Source organism: Pelecanus crispus, chromosome Z (assembly GCF_030463565.1).
Source record: "Pelecanus crispus isolate bPelCri1 chromosome Z, bPelCri1.pri, whole genome shotgun sequence".
NCBI lineage: Eukaryota > Metazoa > Chordata > Aves > Pelecaniformes > Pelecanidae > Pelecanus > Pelecanus crispus.
Genome location: NC_134676.1, coordinates 41835272 through 41860907, shown reverse-complemented (window position 1 = coordinate 41860907; position 25636 = coordinate 41835272). Strand labels below are relative to the sequence as shown.

The 25636-nt window shown below is 34.9% G+C and overlaps 1 protein-coding gene across 6 annotated transcripts in view; it reads right to left on the bottom strand.

The window, feature by feature from the left end:
• Positions 1-25636, bottom strand: part of VPS13A (vacuolar protein sorting 13 homolog A) — a 108794-nt gene that overhangs the window by 17688 nt on the left and 65470 nt on the right. For 4 of the 6 annotated variants that reach the window (XM_075726383.1, XM_075726384.1, XM_075726385.1 and 1 more), the window contains exons 46-63: positions 25095-25198; positions 23666-23963; positions 22107-22502; positions 21170-21274; positions 20929-21075; positions 16659-16787; positions 15859-15992; positions 13863-13992; positions 13272-13507; positions 10974-11127; positions 9976-10122; positions 9324-9405; positions 7946-8015; positions 7330-7435; positions 4147-4260; positions 2132-2277; positions 1928-2009; positions 301-414 (exon numbers count right to left, since the gene is read on the bottom strand). In XM_075726383.1, coding sequence (XP_075582498.1) covers positions 301-414; positions 1928-2009; positions 2132-2277; positions 4147-4260; positions 7330-7435; positions 7946-8015; positions 9324-9405; positions 9976-10122; positions 10974-11127; positions 13272-13507; positions 13863-13992; positions 15859-15992; positions 16659-16787; positions 20929-21075; positions 21170-21274; positions 22107-22502; positions 23666-23963; positions 25095-25198 — 2694 coding nt within the window. Of the gene's footprint in view, positions 1-300; positions 415-1927; positions 2010-2131; positions 2278-4146; positions 4261-7329; positions 7436-7945; positions 8016-9323; positions 9406-9975; positions 10123-10973; positions 11128-13271; positions 13508-13862; positions 13993-15858; positions 15993-16658; positions 16788-20928; positions 21076-21169; positions 21275-22106; positions 22503-23665; positions 23964-25094; positions 25199-25636 lie in introns of those variants that run through there. The other 2 variants (XM_075726387.1, XM_075726388.1) reach the window with 2 other exon arrangements.

Genomic DNA, 25636 nt, shown 5'->3' with positions numbered 1-25636 from the left:
AAGGCTATTTTAGAATGCTAATTCATTCCCTGAAGTCTGCTTATTTTAAGGCAAATGGAAAAAAAGCAGATTTATTTTAAAATAAGAACCATAAGAAACAGTCTTTTGTGAATTAAGTTAAACAGACAACTCTCTCCTTTTTATCTCGAGTTTTCCAGTAACTTTTCCTGACACTTTCACTTTTTCAATTCTAAATCTAAATTTAAAACCAAAAAAGGTATTAATATATCCACATTTTCAGTATAGTTCGTATCTATCTACTTGTGCTACATTTCATAAGCAGGCAGCAGAGGTTTTTACCTGGTAAGGTTCATAGAAGAATGCTTCTACTCCTTCAGACAAGCCTCTTATGAATCCAAATGGATTACCCAAGACATCAAGGCCAAGAATAAGAACATACATCTGTTTAATAGCCTAAAATAAAAATAGTTATTAGTAAAAAGTATTTCAGAAATTACACTAAAACAAACAGTGTAGTATACCTAGATTAAAACAGAGTGAAAGCAGCATGAGTTTAATATAAAAACAACCTCAAAATTATTTGGAAAAGTAGAAGTAGCTGTATTGATTTACTCACTGTAAGATCCTTTTTAAGTCAGCCAAATAAATGTTACTTCTTACACACATTTCAAAAATAACTGACATTAATGTTCTTGGGATTTTACAAAGCAGCACATTACCTACATTTCTCTCATACTACAGGACAAAATTTGGTCTGTATGCATATGCTGAGAAAAATTTTGATTGTCACTGCAAAACGTTATAACTACATCTATATGAAATGCAATTTGATTTGAAAAAAAATGTTATGCATCTCCTAGGAGATTTCAAATTTTCCTTCTGGGAAAAGGAAGGGTCAGAGAACAACAGATAACTCATTCCCTGATTGAAGCCCTGTGTACGTTCTTTTCTCCTTTAAAAAGATGGACAGAGCACTAAATTAGTATGTCCAAAGAATCCCTTGTTTTTAATGATGGATGGATAGAAGAGGACAAATTCTTTTATGCAAAAGTGCGTCTGCTGGATTCTCTCCACTGGATGACAGGACCTGGACAGTACACAAAGGCCAAAGAGGGATCATAATTCAGAGACTCATAGAATCACAGAATGCTTTGGGTTGGAAGGGACCTTTAGAGGTCATCTAGCCCAACCCCCCTGCAGTGAGCAGGGACAGCTTTAGCTAGATCAGGTTGCTCAGAGCCCCATCCAACCTGACCCTGAATGTTGCCAGGGATGGGGCCTCCACTGCCTCTCTGGGCAACCTGTTCCAGTGCTTCAACACCCTCGTAGTAAAAAATTTCTTCCTTATGTCTAGTCTAAATCTATTCTTCTTTAGTTTAAATCCACTATTCCTTGTCCCGTCACAACACGCCTTGCTAAAAAGATTCTCCCCATCCTTCCTGTAGGCCCCCTTTAAGTACTGGAAGGCCACAATAAGGTCTCCTCGCAGCCTTCTCTTCTCCAGGATGAACAACCCCAACTCCCTCAGCCTGGCCTCATAGGAGAGGTGCTCCAGCCCTCAGATCATTTTTGTGGCCCTCCTCTGGACCCACTCCAGCAGGTCCATGTCCTTCTTGTGTTAAAGCATTCATATACTGCTAATGTCCAAGAAAAAGTGTTAATATTTTGATACCAATTCTGCTCTATCAGAGCTGCATTGTGTTTGCTTCCGCTATCCATTCCAGAAAGTTGTTTTGTTATCCATGCCACTTTTCCTCTAGGCATAATTTGGAAACAGTACTTGCCCTCAAAATAAAGGAAACAGAATCCAACTAATGAGTAATTGTTTTGTATGTGTTTATGTATTTAACCTTTGTACAAACATACAAGGCTGAAAGTAATTTTACCAATTTTCATAGAACCAAAGCACACAGTAGCAGTTTCAAAACATACATTTACTGAAATACTGAAAGTTACTTATTCTAACCTGTTTTGAATAATGTCTTACAACTGCTGATTGGAGCTGTTGTGTAGTACAGAAGTGATAGCCAAGTTCAAAGAAAGCCAACCTAAAAAACACAAAGAAAAGAGAAAAAGTAAGTCCTTAATATGCAGAGCAAAATAAAATCAAACACATGTACTACTGGTTTAACCTTTGGAAATAATCTTTAAAATTGTATTTTCAACCTACTTAAAGACAACATCTTGTACATCTGTGAGGGTGGCCCCTATACTCTTCAGCAGGAGATTCAAGGACTGAAGTGGTATCAATTCATTCTTTCTTTCTTCTTTGTTACTATCTTCTCCACCAGTACTGAGTGAGAAGCTTAAGTGTAACTAAAGGATAAAAATAAGATCGGGAAATAACATAGCTGGTTATTAGAAGTAGTACATTTCTATCTTTATCTTTTAGATTATTTAAAAATTGAGATAAAACATTTCTAATCTTGACTGAAATCAGACTGACTTCATAACAGAGAACATAAATACACTATGTAGGGTAATAAAAACCCACTGACAGTGGGTCAGTTACACAGTCAAACCAAGTAACGAGAACTACCTTTAAGAAAAGAAGAACTAGAAATTGCTTACTCAGGTTTTCAGATAAGGTCTCCAGAATCTTCTAGCTATAATTTAGGTTATTAGCTTGTTTCCAAAAACCCATTTTGTTTCTATAACTAATACCCAAAATCAAAGCAAACTGAAAATGATGACATAGCATGGCGTCCAAGCAAGAATGAGAAACAAAAGCCTGAAACCAAATAATTATTAATACAAGTTTTACAGGTGCTAAATAAACACTGGAATATGTACACAAGAAAAACCCCACCTGTGCAGACCTGAATTAACCAAAGTATTTCTTTCACAGAAATTAAGGTGACAGTCTCAAAACAGAAAAACATTCAGGAAAATTGCTCAAATGGCTCTATAGTGCACAAGTGTACTCAGCAGGTTTCAAAATCAGATGAAAAGAAGTTACGCCTGTTTCTGATTCTCTGAGGGCAACACCCTGTGCCATTCATTAATTTATAGTATAACAGAGCTTATCTATAGCTCATTTCAGAGATACATAGTTTGTCTTGCAGAATCGTCACTTAATTCACAGCTCTGTACTGACTTTGTAACTGTTAAAGACTAATCTTTTATTAGAACCTGAAGCCCATTTATTCCATCCTAACTCCTCCATGTAATTTTTCTTGTGAAGTATGACAGAATACATTTTAAAAAAAGATTTTGTTTACTTTGTTACAAAGTGTTCGCTTTGTTATCTTAACACATAAAGAACATTTTACTTTTGTCAAGTCCTGAGCAGTTTTTGTAATAAAACAACTGGAGACATACCTATGAACATCTAAATGAAGATACACTGAAACAGCTACTAAATATACTGGGGATGAGTTAGGCTAAGCTGTTTACATAAAGCTAGCCAAGCATTTCCTGCAATCACCTGTTCTAATAGCAGACCACTTCTAACATCTCATCAGATACTGTAAAGAGGTGAAACTCAAACTGTTCTTTGATCTACTTCCCATGGGATGGAGGTGAGATTCTCTTATTAAGAACCTACCTTATTAATATTCTCTTACTATAGAGCCTACAGAGTACCATTGCAGGTTTAAAAACATGAGCTACACGATAGTCAAAAACCAAAGACCAGTAAGCTAAAAATGCATGAGAGCTAGATTTGGGCAAACAGGCTGTTGTTTCCATATAATTATGCACATATTATTCCACAGCTGTACCTGAATGTTTGTGGGAATGGCAAAATAGCCACAAGTAGACTTTACTGGAGTCAAAAAACAAAACTGCTTTTCCAGTAAGTAACAACAATGCAGAAAATGTCATTGTACAGTAGTGCTGGCTGTATGTTTTTTAGAAATTACCTCATGCCCCAATCCACAACACACTGTCTGCACACAAACTATAGCATTTTGCAAGGATCTCTTTAAATAATAAAAATAATTACTGTATATGAAGAAAGTCATGGATAGGAACGAAATAATGAACTTTTAATCTAAATATTTAATAAATATTAATGTAAACCCCATATAAGTTAGTGGCAACAATGAGAGCACTTTTCTGGGACATTTTTATTTCCTTTTTGATCCCTTCTAAGTTTCTTCATTTCCAGTCCCTACTATCCTGCAAGAGACAAAAATTATTCCATTAGAGAGCAAACACAGGCTGTACTGTGAAAAGGTATACCTTAATTGGAGAGATATGAAAGTATTCATACAAGCTGATTTGTGACGTATCCATGGATGACACACTCATCAGTTCTTCTTGGAGAGATTCAACATCCTTTTTGAAAAGTTCTAGCTGTGAATGCATTTTCCAAAAAATATTACTTTAAAATTTAGAGTATATAAAACTACCATGCATTTGTCACTGAGATGTAATACACTGACTAATACTACTTATACTGTCTTGATGTTATTACTTAGAGGCGACATTTTAGAGGACTTTGAACTAGAGTTTGTTTGCTGCCTTTTTTTGTATGAAGAGGAGGAAACATATGTATAAAAAGACAATCCAACATATTTAATAGTAAAAAAAAAAAAAAAAAATCCATTTTTATGAAAGTTCAAATACCAAATATTTTCAAGCAAAGTCTGGACAATTTTTACTGGGATCAAAGAAAGGGCATACGTATATACCCTTCTCAACACATAATATAGCGCACAGGTTTTTAAATAAAAAAAAATAGACTAAGGACTATTTTCTGTTATATAGAAACTATTTTTACATACTCTGAGATCTCCATCTAGCCCTTTTCTCTTTGCTCCTTCAAAAGATAGATTTCCTTTACAACAGTTTTGAAGAATTGGCCAAGTACAAAAAACTTTTTAAAATTTTTAAATAATAACAATTCTAAAGTTATAGTCAGAAAAGACTTAACCAGTTGCAGAAAATGAAGTTATAACTGAAAATAATGTGAGAGGTTCTTTCAGAACAGTAAACCCAGGTACCACCTTACTACTTAAATAAGCAAAACAGTCAAGGCACTAAACATTAACTAGGGATCAAATCCTAAAATTATGCCCTTCAATTCCACTAAAAATGGAAGTGCAGAAGAGAGCCTCCTCTAATCTCTTGATTAAGTGATTCAGGTCACAATGTTGATCTCAAATCATTCATCCTTCCACTGGGAGGGGAAAGAGAAAATAAAATACAACAATGTATTTTTTCCACTACACAACCATGCATTGAAAATTAACATAGTTCTTCAAACTACCACAAAAATCTAGAATTCACAGGTACACCTGGTATCAACAAATGTAACGGACTGTATGCCCTAGCACACTGCTGGGAACCACCGGTTTAGGCTACATATCCCTGCATGTGAAAATACAGCAACATTTCTGAAACAATTCAAAAACAAAACAAAAAGTAACATTATTAATGATCATTAAATGTCTGCTTTGTTTAAGGAACCCTTCAAGTTTCCTTATATTTCATAAGTCACAATGAGACTGCTCATTGTTACTATTTATTTTTTCAAAGTTGTTTAATTAAGCTTACGATGTTTAACAAAACTGGACTCATCCAGCCTTTAAAAAAATTACATTACTCAGCTTTGCTTCAAGAGGTTATAATATAATACGAAAAGACTATATAGAAATATATGCTTAGGTCTTGATTTAGAGAAAGGTGCCTCTCACCAGAGAGAATCCTATTCTTTAAGTTAAAATTTTACTTAAAATTTGCATTATCACCAAGAGACAAGAGTTCCTAAGTCAATAAGCAATTAATACGTTTTGTGAGTCTTTCCTAAACTGTGGTGCCACTAGAGCTCTGCAAAGACCCCACGGGCTTCAAATTACTGCAACAGGAAAGAAAGACAGGACTAGGAAGAATCAACTAAATCTTCATGCCTGATAACCCCAAACTCTGTGCACTAGACAATACATTTAGTTGTCCTTTACCACAGGACAGAAAACAACCCAACAAAATCAGAGTCGTCTTTTTAAAATTCAAAACAAAGAACATCATCATATGCTTAAGAAACAAAAGTAGGAAACTGAGGGTATATTTAATACATTATACCATGCAGGAGTAGCAAATTTACTTAGATGAAAATATCTACTGAACTACAACCCATAGCAGACAATTCTTACATCAATTTATTCTGCTGTGAACTTACAAAATTCTAACAAGATTCCTATCTTGCTTGAAATATTATTCCAGAAATTAATTCTCTTGTTGTTTCACACTTCCTTCTAATTTTCAATTTATAATTACCTTGGAGCAACTTTTTAATGTTTTCTCCTTATTTTAGTATAATCCCCGATCGGTAATACTTTTTTAGTCTCTGATGCACAGATATGGGGAAACAAAAGCAAAGTAAGTTGCCTTTCCAGCATACACTTGCCACAGTAAGACAATACCTTTTAATGCCCCATCAAAAAGGAGCTTTTTGCTCTACTCAGCCACTCAGATCTGTTATGCAGATATTTCTGGTTCATTTTTCACTAACAGTATTTGTGAGATACAGACAAAACTGATACACTTTGTGCTAAATAATTTATTATCAGTTTGTTGGGTATTGACATTCAAATTTCAATACTCTTAACAAGAACAGCATTCCCAATATACATCAGAAGTGTATTGTATCTATACAGCTTATCACCTTTTCTGGTTTTCTTTGGCAAATCCAAGAAACTCTGGCTTCTTTGTTGCTTTATGGTTGTGTCCGAAGTTTTCGTTATTATTTCCCAAGCAGGCTACCTCGCACTTCGTCCTATCATATTTTATTTTATTTCTACTGTTCATATGTACAAACTCCTCTCATTCTCCCTGTACAGTAATTCAATTCCCTCCCACTGCCCTCTCCTCTCCATTTAGTATCAACATGTCAACTACATCATGTTCCAATTTTATAATTTTGCATAAAATTACCGAAGACACTTTCACTTTCTAATCAACCTCTCTCTCCATTCCTTTTACATTCTCTTACTCTCATGGGCAGGTAAGTTTCAGTGATTTCCTGGCCAAGATTTTCCTAGATTTTTTTTAAAAAAAAAAACAAAACGCTATGTTAAGGAAAAGAGTATTATTTTCATTTCCTTTCTGTCTTGGGTTCTTAATTAACTGATCCCTCAGGCATTAGTAAGACCAAAGAGTCTACAACAGCATTAGCTTCACTCTTTTCAGAAGATTTTGAAGCCTTCTTTGCATAGCATGCAAGATGAGGAAAAAGGAAAGAATTTACTGTTTGCCTCAGGCAATGGTAACTTAAAAACCTCACAGCTTCATATTAGTCCCAGACACAGCAATTAACCAGTGTTATGGACACAGAAGACCAAGCTCTTTTTCCTTTTTTTAAATACAAGTTAAATAATTAGAAACTTAAAATCTATTCATCTTTAAACAACAAAAGGTTTCTACCTCTTGGTCACTCGGCACATCAGTCTGTGTAAAGAATTCAACCAGTGCATACAGGAAGCCAAGATCTAATCTGAGATCCATCTCTTGAATCAGGACCTTAAAATACCTACACGTGAAAAAAAAACCAATTATTAAGATGTTTTATGGAAAAGTATAACACATAAAAGTTAATCTGGGGTATTTAGGCCACTTATCTATTGACATCAGGTACTTTCTTTTTTTTCCTTGAGGGATTCACCATTACTGGTGAAAAGAAGGCTTCCTATAGTGAAGATAACTGTGTGCAAGATAAACACATTTCATGTAACCAGAACTATTTTAATCAAGTAGCAGCATTTAACACTGCATATAGCACGGTTAAACATAGAGTTTTTTCTAAATTTAAAAAAAGACTAAAAATCTGCATTAAAAAGACACTTAAAAATCCTTACTTTACTCTGTAATGATGTGGACAATAAAGGGGGTTGAGCTTTCATCTCTAAGTGCTCTGATCTTTCTGTGAATGAGTTGGTGCAAAATTACCTTGCATTATGTTTGCCCCTATAATAATTTTAATTTTAAGGCTTGATTAAACATAATCAATAGCAAAAAAGATCAAACATGTCAAAATACTTACTTAATATGAGATATTTGTGAATGTCCTGCAGTCCTCATGACAATACTGACATCAGTAAATGGTTTTGGTGCTATGAAGTTGTAAAATAAAGAGAGATCAGCACAGATTTGTATATGATATACATTCCTTTCTATTTTAAATATGGAAGTGTCATATATGTTCAGGATTTTCTCAATCCTGTAAAGAAGGATTACATAATGGATATGACTAGCAAACAACTAAGTCAGGGAAAAGAGCAGGAACAGAAAGGATTAGGAAGACAAGGATGAAATGGAATATTAGAATTCTATTTCACTGATGTCTGAAAATGTACCATTTTCATTTAACAGCAAATTAATATTGATAAAATCTTAAACTTATATAATTTCCCTAGTCATGGCATAAGATTTTCCAACAGCTGAAAGAAAAATATAAACTAAACAAAAAAAAGCCATTCTGCAGATTTATGCACTCTAGCTTGAACTGATCGTACTTAGAACTGACATCTTATTAGCTTCTGTACAAAACCATAAACAGTATTCTTTGTCTCAATCCAGAAGCCCTCCTGAGATTACGCTGGTCTTCCAAGTGACTTTGCCCTGAACAAGTTAATGGAAGACTGCAGTTCATCACATAGTACACTGACATTGAGCTCTATGGAGAAGTTGGAAGGCTACATACAAAACATGCATAATACAATTTGCCATCTACAGAGCTCATAAATGGTGCCTCACATAGCAATTTTGAGCTTAGACTGGCACACATTTCTTTTCATATTATTTCAGATAGGTTACTAGGTCATGTATTGCATGCAAGCAAGAAAAAAAAATAAACACCACGATTAAGATAAATAATTCATTTGGGGCAGTAGGGGAAAAATTGGATGACTAAAGATGAAAAGTGAATCCTCCATGCTCCAGTACTCCAAATGCAAGTAATACAGAAATGGTGCAACAGATTCACTACTACTATAAGCAACAATTTGATCTTTTCTCATTTTCAGCAGGCAACTCTTCTCCTGTATTAGTCAGCATTAAATTTTAGTTGTGGCCTGAATGCAACTGCCAAAAGCCCATTTTAAGCTTGATCCAAATGTAACTTTCATGTTGCACTCTCTGAGAGCACTCAATTACTGTGTCAAAAAGATGGGCTTAAAAGGCATGATATCGATGGATGAAAGAAATTTTGTTTTCTTCTGACTGTAACCATTTAGATGGTTTTATGTATATCATCTTCATAGAGAAACTGCTTCTCTAACTCTAACATTACTATTTTTGTTACCTGTAGTCAGTAAGCTTATACGGACTTCATCTGATAAAAGTGACATGGTTAACTTCAGTACAAGCAAGTTATCTTGTCATTTTAGAAGTAAGGATTATGTTAAACTAGAACAACAAACCTGAATCCAAGGTGATGGACTTTGGAGGTTTAATAGGATAGAACACAAAGGGAAATATGGCTCCAGGAATCTGGTTTTGTATCTAACAGGGGTAAGGACAGGACAAGGCACAACACATTAGCTTTTCAGTAGTGAAATATTTTAAAACCAGAACACAAGAATTATGAACATTACCTGTAGCATTCCACCAATTCAAAAGCAGAAAAAAAAGCCACTATTGTGGGTCAAAATATCTCTATTTTCAAAATAAAATAATCCAATCCAAATAGTCTAGAAAAGCTTCTCTAAGTTGGTGGTAATAAATGGTCCACAGAATTTTTGCAAAGGATTTGTTTTTAAAAACTTGAACATATGCAAGGCAACATATTGTACCTGGTTTTTTGTTGGTTGTAAAGAAAAGCCACAAGAAAAAGCATGGAAAATGAATAGTAAATGTTTCTCCTGAACAGTCATAGCTGCCTGTTTTTTTTTTCCCTAGAAGCATATTTAAGTAGCATTTCGAAAGATTGAGAAGCACTGATGTAAAAGCCAATGAGTACAATTAAATTCAAAACATGACAAATCCAAACAATTTAAAAAAAAAAAAAATCCAAGTTTCCATAAACACTGCTTTTTCTTAACAAACAACTCACTCTTTTTTGACAAGACTCACCTGTATCCTGTAAATTTGAATTCTGAAAGACTTCTGATGTGCAGATGAACTGTATTCTACTTTTAAAGCTGGCAGATAATTCCTTCTGATAGGAATCTCATTTGGTTGTTGAATTTTCATGTTCATTCCATTAGGTGTTAAACATACCTATTGTATTATTAAAGAAAATTTGGTATGCTATGTTTTTCAAAAAACTGCTTTTTATAATATATTGTACAGATAGCTTAGCAGTAAAAATTTTGCAGCTTTCAAGTCAGATGTCATAACTTTATTTAAAACAATCAAATTCTATCATAAATTTCAATAGAAGTAAAACTACAAAATATTGCATTATTTGGGGGATTACCAGGGTTTAATACATGGCTTTCCAGAGGAAAGCCAGAGTAGTATAATATAACGGTCTACAACTTAGATAAAAATTGGCTCATTTACCTATACCATGTTCATCTATCTACAACACAATTCTAATGAGTACCTAAAACTTATCTACAGACAAGGACAGCAGCATTTGGAGCATAATGTGCTTCTACATTCCAGAATAATTTCTGGAATGATTTTTTTTATACATATGTGGCTGAATGACACAGTTGAATTATCCCACAATAAGGCACTTGAAAAATACAAGATTTTGTGCTAAAACAAACAAACCAACTCAAAACCAACACCCTGCCCACCTCTGTGGTATAACAAATGAACCAAATGCAAAGCTTCTTTACTGTAATTTTATGCATAGTCCCACGACCCTCAAAAATGTTACACTTCAATTTCAAAGTTAGAGGCTAACAACAAAAAATCTACAGCAAGCCTTCAAATGTTTATGGATTTTTTTCCAGTTTTTTTTTTTCCTATACAGAGACAAAGAAGGGTTTTCAAATGGATTAGGTAAATCAATCATCTCAATTTTCACTGGAAGTTTCTTCAGAAATAGCAAAATTGATACATTATCTTTTTCCTGTGTATACATGTAAACAAGAGAATCAGAGAACTATCAGTATTACCAAAACATTTGATTCCAACTCAATAATCTTATTTTCTGAAGGAGTTAGCTCACTGTATTCTTTGAATTCTTGTTCTAATTTGTCAGTCTGCTTAACACTCATTGGTCTCCATCTTGACTTCTTCTTGGGTTTTGTCTCCCAAACCACATCAGAACTTTGAAAAGAAAACAAAGGACCAAGAGAGAAGGATCAGCTATTTCAAAACAAGTTTTACCTACCATAGTATAGCTTTTAGTAGGCTATAGCTACAGAATGAGAAACCATATCATAAAGGATTACTGTAGTAAATAAAAGTGACCCAAATCACCCACTGCCTTCTTGGTACTAAGTGGAAGGCAGTCTCTCCCATATAATGCAAAAAAAGAAAAGTTAACAGCAAGTCTGTGTAACTCTCCATGTTGATGAAGATGGGTATGTAAGGATACTTAATCAGGAAGTTCAGTTTCAACAGTACTGCCATCCATTATTCTACAATGTCAGTGCAGTTTTCTGCGTATACTCCTGCATGTATTTTGGCATAGCTGAATTTACTAGAAATTGGGAACTTCTTCAAGTCAAGACGAAATACCTCCTGAACTGCCTCTTATTTTTGATAGCTAGTTTCTTCACTCTTTCTGTCTAAATCAGATTTTATGGTGGGGATTTTTGGTTCTGTTTGGTTTGGTTTTTTAAAATGGTATCCCAAAATCCGTTCTCTTCTTTAGTCTCTTACTTTTATTATTAATAAAACAACAAAATAATTAATCAGCCTTAAAGGGCCCTGGACTCCTTTCTGCTTCATTGTACTGCTTCTGTGAGAAGCTCCCATGTCTGATTTCACATTGCAGTCAAACCAAAGGAACGCAATAGGGTGCAAACCAACACTATCAGGTGGAGGGTATTTCTTCTTTCCACAAATTACTCTATAGCCCACAAATACATAGCTTTCCAGACACAGCCCCCTAATCCAATTCCTTTTAGCTACATCTGTGTCTGGGTTCAGATACATCAATGGCAGAACCAAAAAAAAAAAACACAAAAAACAACAAAAAAAAGTGAGATAAAGGCCAAAACAACAGCTACAAAATACAGTACTACCTTGAAATTGCTGGGAGTTTTCCCTTTTTCCCCTCTTTTTTTTTCTTTTCTCCTCTTCCTCCCCCCGCCCCCAAATGGGCTGTGATCCCAGAACTGGCGTGGTGCAACTTATTTCTGCATCAAGTTAGATACAACTGCCTTTTCTGCTCTTTTTGTAACAAGACATTCACAAATGGGAACATTCTGAAAAATATGGTTTTCCTCACCGTACCCAAGCAATAATCTCTTATCCTTAGCAAGAGCTTTCAGGAGTCTGACATCCACTCAGGTGTTAACAAGAAATCAATACCAACTAGAAGCACTGCTAGACTACTTGACTGTGGATGACTGCTTCCAAAAAACACTGGTTTAGTGAAATCTCAACACTACTTTGAATCTAGGCAATTAGCTGCCACTTTTAATGGAGTGTTTCCACTGCCTAGATTCTGATAGTTATCACAGCTCAGTTTCTCAGTTAAGGGCAAGGACTGAGATTTTCTTTGTGAATGATAAATGTCAATATGTGAGTATACGTGTATGTGAAGTTTTCACTTGTTTGTTTTGCAGCGCAGTGCAGAGAATTAATCAAGAGAAAAAAACCTTACTCTAGCAACCTCATGACTATGAATATACAGAATTGTGTAGATTATGGCAATGACATACAAGTGTGCCTTGAGCATTCTAAAAAGCCCCTGTTTGAATATATGATAGCGCACATTTCTTAAGCATTACATAGGTTCTTTTCTGCTTCCCTCTGAAGTGTTACAATAGAAAACCTGAAGTATTGGAACCTTGCAATCACCGTAATTTCTCAGAACTAAAAAGAACTACAAGCTGCTACTGCATCAAAATTTTCAACGCAGAATTCAGCAACTTGTTTCTGTAATGAAGACAGAAAAATCCACCAACACAAACTACCCACAGACCTTACTCCTCAAAACTCTATTTCACTCCCCAGACTACATGGACAGGAAATACTCTGTTCAATGTATTGGGAAGTTTGCCACACAGAGTTACAGTTACGTGTTGCAAAAACACATACATCCAAATACAGAAAGCATATGCATTAATGTAAAACACAGTGAAAACATTTCTTTTTACAACAGGAAAACATAATGATTTAGTTCTACATACTTTTATCCAGACCTCTTTTTCCTCTTCCATTGCACCCCAAAAAGAAATTCAGTGAGTGAAAATACCTGAAGTTAAACATGTTAGACTGTTGCACACAAAATAAGTTACCTTGTAATTCCAATATAGGACACCTCTTGCTTTGTATAATTATTAACCAATGAAATTCCAACATCTTGCAAAGACAGAACAATTTCTTGTTCTGCTAGTTCTGCTTTTACACTTTCATATGTCAATTTAAATACATTCTCATCTTCAGTGATCAGGACAATACGCTGCAAACCTTCAAAAAATGACACTAAATAGACCACTTTTCTACAGTCCAGGCTGAGTATTTCCATTTTGTCCTACAAACAAGAGAGGAAAAGTTTTCACAACTCCATGCATCATTCTACTCCACAAGCAAATGCAGAAGTCTTAGCAACATGAACAACAACAGAAAACGTTTTTTAAAAGTATAGGAAAATAATTTTTTAATTATGAAGTTTTACAGCAGTCTCTCTCACACACACGTGCTTCTGAACTGAAAACAATGCTTATTGGCACAAGCTCTAGCAAACACAGTGTTGTTACCATTCTGTGTTTGAACCTCACATATGAGATCGCTGATCACACACATTACATACAGAATTTCATACATACATTGATGAACAGGATAATAAATTAGACAGCATTAAAAGGAGATTTAGGTAATAAATGTACCTCTTTTGGGGTAATTTCCTCAGTTCTATTTCCACATTTCCATTTTAATTTTCTAGATCCTGCTGGGTCCGCCCAAGTATACAATACTGCCTTATTTGGCTGAAGACAGTCTTCCAATTCACTGAGGGAGCTAGAACAAAGTAGTATTAAATTAAAATGTCAAACAGTGGTTTGTGTCAATAACTTTTGCATTCTAGCATTTCAACAAGAACACTTTAATTATTTTTTCAAATATTGAAAATGAAAACTTAAAACACTGTGCATTAAAAAAAATGCATAAAACCATTCTCAGCACAATAATAAAAACAATATTTGTACTTCAAAATATGCATGTATACTTTAGAAATAAAGTATACACAGTAGATTTTAAATACTCATTTTATTCCCCACTTGTGATTGACAGGGAAACATTAAGTAAAGGAAAAAACAGACAGTGGAGCTTACAAGCTGAAAAGAAAATTCAGGATTTGTGCTGCCTAACTTTAATATTCCAAGAGAGGAAAAGTGTGTTCAAACCCCATTGTTTAGGAAAGGTTTCCCCTATATGAACTGCTGAAGGGAAAAGAGTGCAGTGTTTAGTATCTGGATACAGTGGATATTTACAGATAAATAGATTTTAAACTCCATTCCCCCTCACAATCAGTTAAAAACTGGCAGACTTGTCTTCTACAGCTCTCTGAAAGGAGCCTACCCCACAAGGGGAAGTGGGGAGGGAGCTGCTGATCTCTTCTGTCTGGGATCCAGTGATAGGACATGTGGGAATGGTTCAAAGCTGCACCAAGGGAGGTTTAGGCTGGACTTTTCGAGCATTTCTTTACTGAGAGGGTGGTCAAACACTGGAACAGGCTTCCTAGAGAGGTGGTCAATGCCCCATTGCTGTCAGTGTTTTAGAGGCATTTGGACAATGGCCTTAATAACATGCTTTAACTTTTGGTCAGCCCTGAAGTGGTCAGGCAGCTGGACTAGATGATCATTGTAGGTCCCTTCCAACTGAAATATTCTATTCAATTCTCCATCGTTCATTACAAAGGTTACATATATACTTATCAAATTTACACTAGGGATGCCCAAAAGCCAGCTAAAAAGATAAAAATTACTAATCTTTACAGATAAAAAACAAAGCAAACAATTGACTGTATTCTTCAGACAAACAGGAACATGCAGCTGCAAGCTTAATTTGACTAGCAGCTCTTCCACTTTTCATTTAAAAATCTTTAAATAACACCACTCTGATTGACTGAAAGGAAAAAATGGTAGAGGCTGTTCGGCTTTTAAAAAGAAACAGATAGAGAATACTGTAGATATGCTTACACTTCTCAGCACTGCACAGTATCTGCATGCAGTAGCAAAGCATTACAAAGACATTCCAGCTTGAGAACAGAACCAGTATAGCTGCGTGGAAGTGCAGAACCAAATTTTCACTGATTGCAGATAATTCATATTTGTTGAAATAATCTTAGTTTTGGCCTCGCTTGACAAAATTTATATAGCTACCTACCCATTTTTCAGTCCATTCCTTCACCCCTCTCGTAACTTTTTGAGCTATTCTTTCAGCTAAGTCTCAACTAAATATGATAGAACAGTAAAAGTCTCAAATCTAACTATATTTACAACTCATTTGTTACTTATTTTGCACAGTCAGCATCTGCACAGTTCCACAAAAGCCAATCACATCCTCTGTCCCCACGAGGAACGTGAAGGAATGTAGAGGGCAAGGCAACAAAATTCATATAAGAAGAGACCAGAGAGCTTCTTTAACTCACAAAACAGCTTCTTTACTTGTAGAAACAGGCACCTAGCACTACATAACACTGCTCTGTTACCAATTCATTCTCTTCAGTTTATAAAACAAGAGATTTTTGGGTGTTCTGACAAAATTAGACAGCTATTTCTTAAAAAAAATAGGCTTCTTAAGAAATAGGCATGCTTACAATACACAAAATTACAGTTCACACGTCTCCATGCAGACATACACACCAGAACTCTTCTTACATACCTCTGTCCATACTCAATAATTTCCTCTTTAGTATGGTTTATCAAGAGAAATGGAGCTGCGCCATCATGGTAATTAGAAAAGGTAATCACTGTAGAATGTTCAGTCAGATTAACATCCACTGTAATTCCTCCAAGCTATCAGATATAAAAATTATAAAGTAAGTAACAGTGGAATTAATTTCTAGTAAAGCAAATGTGATTTAAATATTTTGGAAAACTTTTACTCTCATAAGACAAATATTTCAAATATTTCCCTGATCTAACTACTAGGTAACAAGCATTGCACTTAGTAATCAAAACTATGAAGGAGTTCTCTACTGTCAAAACTTAGGCTGGTAGTAGAGGAATCTTCCTTGAACCATACATATGCATTAATGCTGTCCAAAACATTCCACTATTAAAAACAATCATGGATTTAAAAACTACTGCTATGAGACGATATGCAACATAGAATTAAATTTAATGGAGTCAAAGTTACTTTTCAAAGTAACTTCATGTTACTTTAGAACTAATGTAAATATTTCTCAGCCTCAGCTAGAGAACACTAGCAAAACAATCTGTTTCAACTTCTATAGATCTGCTCCACACAGAAGCACTTAAAATGAAGCACCCAATAATATGTGTGTGTACACCCAGGAAAAAGCAAGCACAAGAATGAGAATAATACATTTGCGTATACATAATCTTTTCCCCAGCTAAGATTTTGGAATACTTGACTGTATGGGAAGTAGAAAGTTTTGAGAATGGAAATGAAACAGTTAATTATGTTGTTTTATCTAATTTCTGAAGGCAACCATTTACCTTGTTGTCCAAATGCAGTAGCAGACAGTTTTCTTGCTTATCAAAATTTATCTTCTTTGGGGGGAGTTCAGAATTTTCAACTCTAACAAGCAGTTTGTTGGCATCATTTTCAGGCCAAAAGGGAATGCACTAAAAAAAAAAAAAAAAAAAAAAATCAGGCATTTTAAAAGTAAGTGAGAAAACAAACTAGGTGTTAAATGGCATTCACTTTAGCCCAAAGTTCACCTACAAAAGTTCTACCCAAAAGCGTGGTGGAGTTGGATCAGAAACTCTATTAAAAAGCCTAAAATTAATTACTTACCTGAAAACAATAAATTGAAAGGAAGTCAGAAATAACTTAGGCTACAGTGAAGAAACCAAGGAGTTAAGGAGCTAAAAGTGAAAACATTAAGACTTCATATTAACATGAAGAAGCAGATTTCAAATGAATAATGTATATGAAATCCAGAGTATAAAGCCGAGCATGACTACAACACCGAAATGGCCAAACTTGTTACAAAAAGAAAAAAAAAGTTTTTTTTTTTTAAAGAAATCAATCGATAAAACTGTTTTTGCATTAACAGACCTCTTGCCAAATAAGTATAAATTACAAATCAATCTTATAGTGACAATCAATGACAAAAAGGGTTACTAGCATAAATACACCCCACAGTAACTTGAGTAAGCAGGACATCAGCATACTAGCTGTTCTTTTGAAATACTTTATATATACACACACACACACAGAGGCATGTACACATACATACACACACACATATGTATATGTGGGTACAAAACATATATAAATAAAGTATGAAGCATTAGGCAGCTAAATCAGACAGCATGTTCTGCTATTCACATCCACAATTGAAATCACAGCCATTCTGGGTTTAAAAATCCCACAGACAATCTCTCTTCAATAGTTTACACACCAAATGGATAAAGGGAGGCAGGGAACACAAAACTTTTAATTGTAACTAATGAAAAGTTTCCAACTAATTAAAAGAGTCCTGCCACGGGAACAAGCTATGATTAACAGTAACTCTCAACCAGCAGGAGCCAAACTCTATCTAGATAGACCACTTGACCACTTTTCCTGTATTTCAAACTGCTCACCTGCAACACTCAAAACTTCAGGAGCATCTTTCTCCAACATAGGTTAAGAAATTAGATGCTTATATTTAATTGCGTCTGAATCCTAGAATGGTGAAAGACTAGTTCACCAACTTACCATGCCACTAAGTTCCCTTTCCCATTGTTTCTCACACCACAGGAAGCAGGAAGACAAAGGAAAAAAATATAGTTAAACAGCAAGATTGAAGGTGCTATCTACATCAACACGTATCCTACAGACAAAGGAAATTTAAATTGTGTTGTAAACTAGCATAAAACACAGCAAGTAAGTCTCAACATGGAAATTAAGAGAGCTCAAAGGAAAGTCAAGGAGAATCGGTCAACAGTAAATGAAAGTTTAAGACCAAAACCAGAATCAGTAAAAAGGATTGGCTAAACAAGAAGTTACAGAATCAACCACAGATAACTGAAAAATAAGTTTTTGCAGTAGTCTTTAGCCACAGAATGTGTCACAAAATGATGCCATTTCCAAATATTTTGCCATACACTTGCTAAGTGCTTCACTAGATATTATATTTATACAATAATCCCCATTCCATAATAGGATCTCTAATTTATATTTAGCAGTGGTTTTACATACAATCTTTGGCAACGTTTTCTTTCTTTCTTTCTCTAAGGATGTACGTTGGTCAGCTGTCTTGCACTATACCTAATTCAAAAGACCGTCCTTGGCAAGTCATTTCATACTAATTACTGTTCAACAACTTCTGTTACACCCTTCGAAGAACAATGGGTTTTTCTAAAAATGGTAATTAAAGTCTCTGATGGACTGACTGCCCTCCAAACAGGGAACATGTCCAAGAGGAGATGGGTTCTACACAAGGATTGCTTTTTCCCCTGAGAAGACAGGCTATCTGTCACTAAGAAAGAAGAGTGGAAAAAAACAAAAGCAGCAAGGAAGGACTCTGCTTAACTTAAAATGACAAAAATAGAATGGGAGAGAGGGAAGCAAGCAGAGGTAGGAATAAGCATTTCAACAAGCTTGGTTTTTTGAAGATGAACCTAACATAAAAAAGTAAAGTGAGAAGTACTCAAAAAAAAAAATCAAAGGCAGTAATTAAAAAATAAAAAATCTAGGTTAGCTGGGTAGCAGAGTTCCATATCTCAAGAACAGGATCAGATGGGAACTTATTCCTGGTAATCTGTCTTGGATGCCCAAAGATAGACCAATAGTGGCTGGACTCTTTAGAAGAGATAAGAAACACACCGGACTGAACAACTGGGTTACAAATGAACAATCTTGGCAGACTTCACTGTCACAACATGGATTTTTAGCTTATCAAAAAGGAAAATATCGACACAATGCGGAAAGGCAAGCAATTTTGGGAGTGAAGTCTGGAATAATGTAGGAGGGGATACAGATTATTCTGTTGACCTCTACTACTCCATTTGATAAACTGCCATATCTAATCTTCCAAAAGATGTCAGGAGTGATCCTAAAATCTACAAAGTCCCCCTTTGATATTTGATAACTGAAAGAAGACTAAGATCAATTAATACAATTATGAAACTCCTGAGAAACAATGATGCTTGCAGGACAAGCTGGAAAATTCTGTAAGCATATCAATAAAACAGCCAGCACAGGAAAACCACAGATTATATATGTAGCAATGTATTTGAACTTCCAAAACTATTACTTTTGAATAGTTTTTGCAGAAAGTTTCAAAAGTTCCTGTAAAATAACTCAATTTATTCTAATAACAACTCTGTGTCAACTATAAACCACAAAACACCAAGAAGTAATAAAACCTGACTATACTTTCTCAGAGTAAGAAGTTAGATATGAAGTGGCCCACACCACTCCACATTAACCTTTGTCATTTCAGAGCTTTATCAACAAACTAGATGAGGAATCATGTATGTAAAGAACCCAAAAACTACAGAGTCAAACAGAAGTTTGGCTCAGAGGAACATAGTAATATTAGGAAACACAACAAATGTGTAGGCTTATAGCAAACAGCCTATTCTTGAGTAAAAGCAAAGAAACTTTTTTGAAAATAATGCTGAACATGGGAAGCTGAACTGTCTTAAACACTTAAAGATCTAAATGTCATTGTGTACACTTAACAATCACAATGGAACAATGACAACAAAAAGCAAGTAAAGTACTATCGATTTCATAACTCGAAATAATTATCTTTAAATGGTATTTTTTTTCCACAGTCCTTAAAGATAACATGCATACTTAAAAAGCATGTATTTAAGGTACCAAAAATGTAACAAAAAGATCTGGTTATAAATCTGATTTAAAATATTATTTTAACTTTGGTATTTTAGTTTGCAAGCATTTTTGGTAACCATTTGGAGTATCTACAATGCTAAAGAAAAGTGAGAGGACCTCCAACTGCACTATTTGTTAGGCTAAACTCTGTCTCTGTTTTGGATATGCTCTCTTCAAGACTCATTGGAAGGGAAAGAGGGAGATTTCATTCCTCCCAGAAGGCAGTATGGATCACTTTTGGCTTTCATAGACCTCCAACACTGCCCCAAAGAGGGGCTGCTTTTCCTACACGTCCTGAAGGAAGACATGATGGCCTCAAAGCACACAACAAAACATAACTGTGGGATAGTGCAGTGCAAACAGCCAAGCTGCATGCCTAGTCTGCAACAGTCTAGACCCCTGCAGTATAGATAAAAGCCCAAAAGCCATTTCCACACCACTTGGCCTTGGGACTAGTGATCCCTTCTCTAGAAATGATGCATTAAGCACTAAAAAACAGCAGTGAGACTAAGCTCCATACTGGTCTTTTTGGGACATCTGAACTGATCCACGTCAGGGATTTTCTTCCTATATGAAAGCAGCATGACATGTACCAGGTCAGCCAAACCACTCTATCAGATACCACTGCAAAAACTGACCAAAAGTTTCAGTGCCACTACAGAGAGAGATAATATAGTAACAGTGCAAGTCTTTTTCTCATACTATTTATGATGCAGGTAACAGAGAAAACATTCCAATTACAATGTAAACCAGCTTTAAAATATTTCCTAAAGCAAAACTAAGAAAAGGTAACCAGACACAGGTAATTTATTGAAAAAGCACGATATACTGAGACATTGTCATTGAACACCCTATGTGGCTCATATTTTCCATCAGTGAGTGTTCCAACCGATTTTTTTTTTCCTTAGAGAAACAACTTGGAATATATAAGTTTACCTGTTGCAAGACAATAGGAATCCACTTTTCCTTGCCTTCTTCAGCTACTTCCAAAGTGTATTTGCTTCTATTTGAGATCATAAAAAATGGAGTGAAAGTTACAATTCTAGTAATATTAAAACTGCTGTTGTTTATGGTGACACCAACCTATGAATAGAAAGACACAGTTAGTACACTGTTCTTTTCTTGCCTCATTTCTATCTCCTGAAAGTAATGAATTTGAACCATAAATTTAACTCACTTGATATTCCTTTTTACGACTCTTGCATTTCACAGAGCCATGACTTCCAACAGTGTCCAGTGAAAACTGATCAGACAGTTCACTGTCAGTTACCATAAGTTGCACCTATGAAGGAGGACCCTGAATTAATTTTCAATTTACAGACACTGACAACATTTAAAATCCTATGTAAAGTATGCATATATATAAACAAAAGTGCATACTGGAAATACTGGTGTTTCTATTAAAAAGTCAAGACATAACAATTGCCAGTATCATCTCACAAAGGTATTTTCTACCACCCTTAGTTATAAGCTATGTGGAATAACCATTTTAAGTGTAAGATACTCCAGAGGAAGCAACCACACAAGGATCCTTTTAAAAACTTATCCTAATTAAAATCTCAAAGGCAAATCAACACAGCCTTGTAATCTCTCTCATATCATTCATCCATCAGTAATACTCAGCATTAAAAAAATCCACATAGCAGACTCAAATGGTAAACTACATCTTAACCTTAGCTTACTACCAACTCAGACCCAATCTACCAACCACCACTACAAGCATTCATTTTTCAAGCAGCATTCATTTTTCAAGTACCACAGCTTTACATTCCTTACCAAACTTCTATGTTTTATTTAGTATAAGGAGCTTTACTGATGCAGGTTAAACAGAATAAAGGAAATTCTTTTATTTAGGAAGTACTTCTCAGTGAACTGTATTCCTCTCAAAGATGAGAATGTCTTTCGTAACAATACCTTTGATAATGCATACTTCCCATCTCAAGCATATCTGACAACACACTTATTTAAAATATTCTGTGTTTAGACAAAGATATCATAGGTTTCATATCCTTTACAGAGCATAGCATAGCATACGTAACTTTCAAAGTTTAAACAGGCTTTCATACAACGACATAGGGGAGTACAGAGCTGTCAGGTTTTACAAAATACAATACCTTGTTATTCTGGAGGAAGTTTTTGGGTTGGAAAGAAAAAAGGAGTGGCTTTTTGTAATCTGGAGGATGCTTGCGGTGAATACCATCAGCTTTGTATTGCAACATTCGTCCGGTTTTATTTACCATCCAGTACGGACTGTGAATTGCTATAACCATCTGCCCAGTTGTGTAGGTCACGTGGACAGCAATATCCAGTTCAGTCTTATCCAACTCCGTGATGCAGTAAAACGTCATGAAGCTGATATCTGGTAGGTTGCTTTTTATATGGTACTCACTTTTCCAACTTTGATCAAGATAGTTAAGCAACTGCAAATCTAGTTTTGTTTGATCCAAGACTGCATTATGAATTTGGGCTGAACATCCTTCTTGTAGAGTGTCGTATTTGTTCCCATTTCCCTTTAAAAAACACCCAGTGAACATTTAGATGAGTCACACTCAAAATTCCTATCAACTTCTATTTTCTAGATAGCTTTGAAAGTTAAGATACACATTATTTAGGCAAAATTTTAAAATGCTTATTATGCTATTTAACTATGTTACATTTTTAAACGTCTACCTTAATACATTTTACAGAAAAAAATCCCCTGTGGTCATCAATATTTAACACACAAAAGAAAAATCTGTCACCAAATTCAAATACATAAACATGCTTAAATGACAGATTTCCTCAACTCAGTACTTCTTTCACTAAATTTAAATTTGTAAGAGACATACAGAAAAGAGCCTGTTACTTCCATACATTTGACAGACGCCATGGTCTCTAGCTCTAGTAATTGTGCATTTGTGAAAAAAATTTATGATTAAATTCTATTATTTGAGTCCAAATACTAAATATGAAGACCATCTGATAAAAAATGTTTCAGTGCCTCCCATCTATACTTCTATTATCCCAAGTCTACATCAGTAAGCAGTGGGATGCAACCATAGCAGATCCACAGAATGAAACACTTAGTGCTGAGGAACCGATGTCCACACTCTATGTTTTAGCTCTTTTACTTGAGACTGGCTCTCATCTGGCCCTGAAATGAATGCCTATTAACAGTCAAAGTACATCTAATTGTTTAATTTAATCTGAAAATAATATAGTCTGGCACTAGGCTGCAATTCAAGCCAAAAGCTGGCAAAAAAGCAGGCCTGTGAGAATTCATTAAAAGCATGCTACTGCTAAAAGTCAGTGACAGCACATAAAATGCTACTGTAGGCTGACCCACTTATGTCACTTCAGGCAACCATAATTCACAGGAAAAACTATACTGTTTAATTAGTCACAGAAAGTGACTCTCACAGGGCTAAACTTCTACAATGTAAGTTTTGCTTTGCATGTGTACCTAAAGTATGACTTATTACTAATGATTAATACCACCACTTGTCATATTCTGGTACTGTTTGATTTCTGTAGATACAGACTTGCCCTTACAAGATCTGTAAACTTGCCTCACATAGACTCTATTAGAAGCCCTTTCTTTTAATATTCATTTATAAACATATTCCAACCAGCTGGTCAGCTTTCATAGCATAGGTGGGAAATATCACAAAAAATTCAAACATTAAAGAATTACCTCTACAGAATAAGTTATCTGATAAGGAAGAAGATTGCGGAGAAGAACAGAAGGCCATAAATGAACGACATAGGGAAAATCCCATTGATCTTCCGCACATAATGAAGATGTCAATGTGTCTTTTACAGGAACAATATTGATGATAAGTGAGTGGTTAGTTGACCTCACAGACTGGCACTTCCTTTGTAATAAACTGTCAACATTTTTCATAATTTCATCAAATGTAATTCCTTCACACATATCGTATTCTCCATGCACTCCATTTTCATTGGCTAGCGGTTGCAAACTCAGTATGGATCTGTAAATTAAAACCTTTTTTAAACACTGAAGACAAGATTTAATTTTTCAATTATGAAAAAGTACTATGCAACACTAACATTCTAGTATTATTTGGATTTCGGAAGATTTCTGACAGTAATTAATTGCCTGCCTTTACCTTGCTTAAAGGAGGAAGGAAAAGATGGTCTGGATCCCAAAGTTCAGGGAATTGTACCAGTTGGGGTTTTTTGTTCCATACCTCTACATACTTCCCTTACAAAGAAGGGACTGTTGGAGATTCTTATGAAGAGGCTACTGAATTCCCCTACAAGTACTGCTACATTCCTGTTCCAAGCAAAAGGTCTGGATAAACAACTCCTATGACAGATCTGCAGAAAGTGCCCTTCTTTCCAGTCACATAAGGCATCAAGTTTATGGATTATTTACACACATAGCTTTTGTAAGGCAACTGCTTTAATCCAATCAGCTGCTCCTTGACTGAAATTTTTTTTTTTAGTAAACATTTTCTGACTGCCTAGTGGAACTCACCCATGTATCTGTGCAATGAATCAGAATGTCACTACACCTTATTAAATATAATACAGATAGTTAGAAATATTAATGAACTTACATTATCTACAGTAAAGTGTAACTTATTTAATGAAAAAGATACTCAGCTGTCATTTAAAAAAAAATAGGGAGAGTGTCTGGGGGAAAACAGAAGGAGAAAGTCTCTGTAATCATAACAAAAAATCAAAGCAAACTTTGTTGTCTAAAACTCAAAAAAAGTCTTTAAAAAAAAGAAAAAAAAAGCTGTAATACATCACTAGACATCCCTTCATTAAGAAAAGAAGTCTGTAGTGTGTGGATAACAATCACTGTGTTCCAGAAGCACCTGGGCTTGGATTCACTTGGATTCTTAAAGTAACTTAGGCAATTTAAGTTGTTCAGTAAAATGGATTTCAAAAGACTTCCAATTCCAGAATAAACCAGTATTCTGTCTAAGTCAGACTAGCTGCTCTGAGAAGATCCTACCCAACAATGATAGCACTGCATTAATTATGGTATTAAGTAGCAAGGGGAAAAAAAAAAATTTAGCATAATTGTATTGATACAATAATCAACAATATATAAACATATTCCACAATAAAAGAACACTGCAATAAAGTACCTGTAAGACGACAATGGTATGTTGAATTCGTTTTCTGGTGAAGCAGTCCCTAAACATCTTCCTTCCTCAAAAATATTTAATGGGATTGAAAAATGATTCCTTATCTATATGAAATAAAAATCCACAACATACATTAGGAAAAACCGGAAAGATAACGTGTTTTGAGCCTAACAGAGCACAGAACTCTCTCATTGTTCATCCTACCCATTTACCATTCAAGGTCAGGTATTTCAAAATAACTGTCTCTAATACCAGCAAATCTCCTTAAATTATTTGGTTGTGCAGTTTAATGCTATATTTTCATTATGAAATTAATACATTAGCTGTAAAATTCAAACAAAGCCCTGTAAAACCAAAGACAAGTAAATCTGAACTATATAATAAATTTCCAAAGAAACTTTCTCCTAAAAAATATAACAGATACAAGGATGTATGGGTCAAAATCCGTATGGCAGAAAACACAAGGGAAGTAAAATATTTATTTTTAAGGTTAAACCATCAACGCCCTTTTCTTTTTTTTTAAATATATATATATTTGTGGG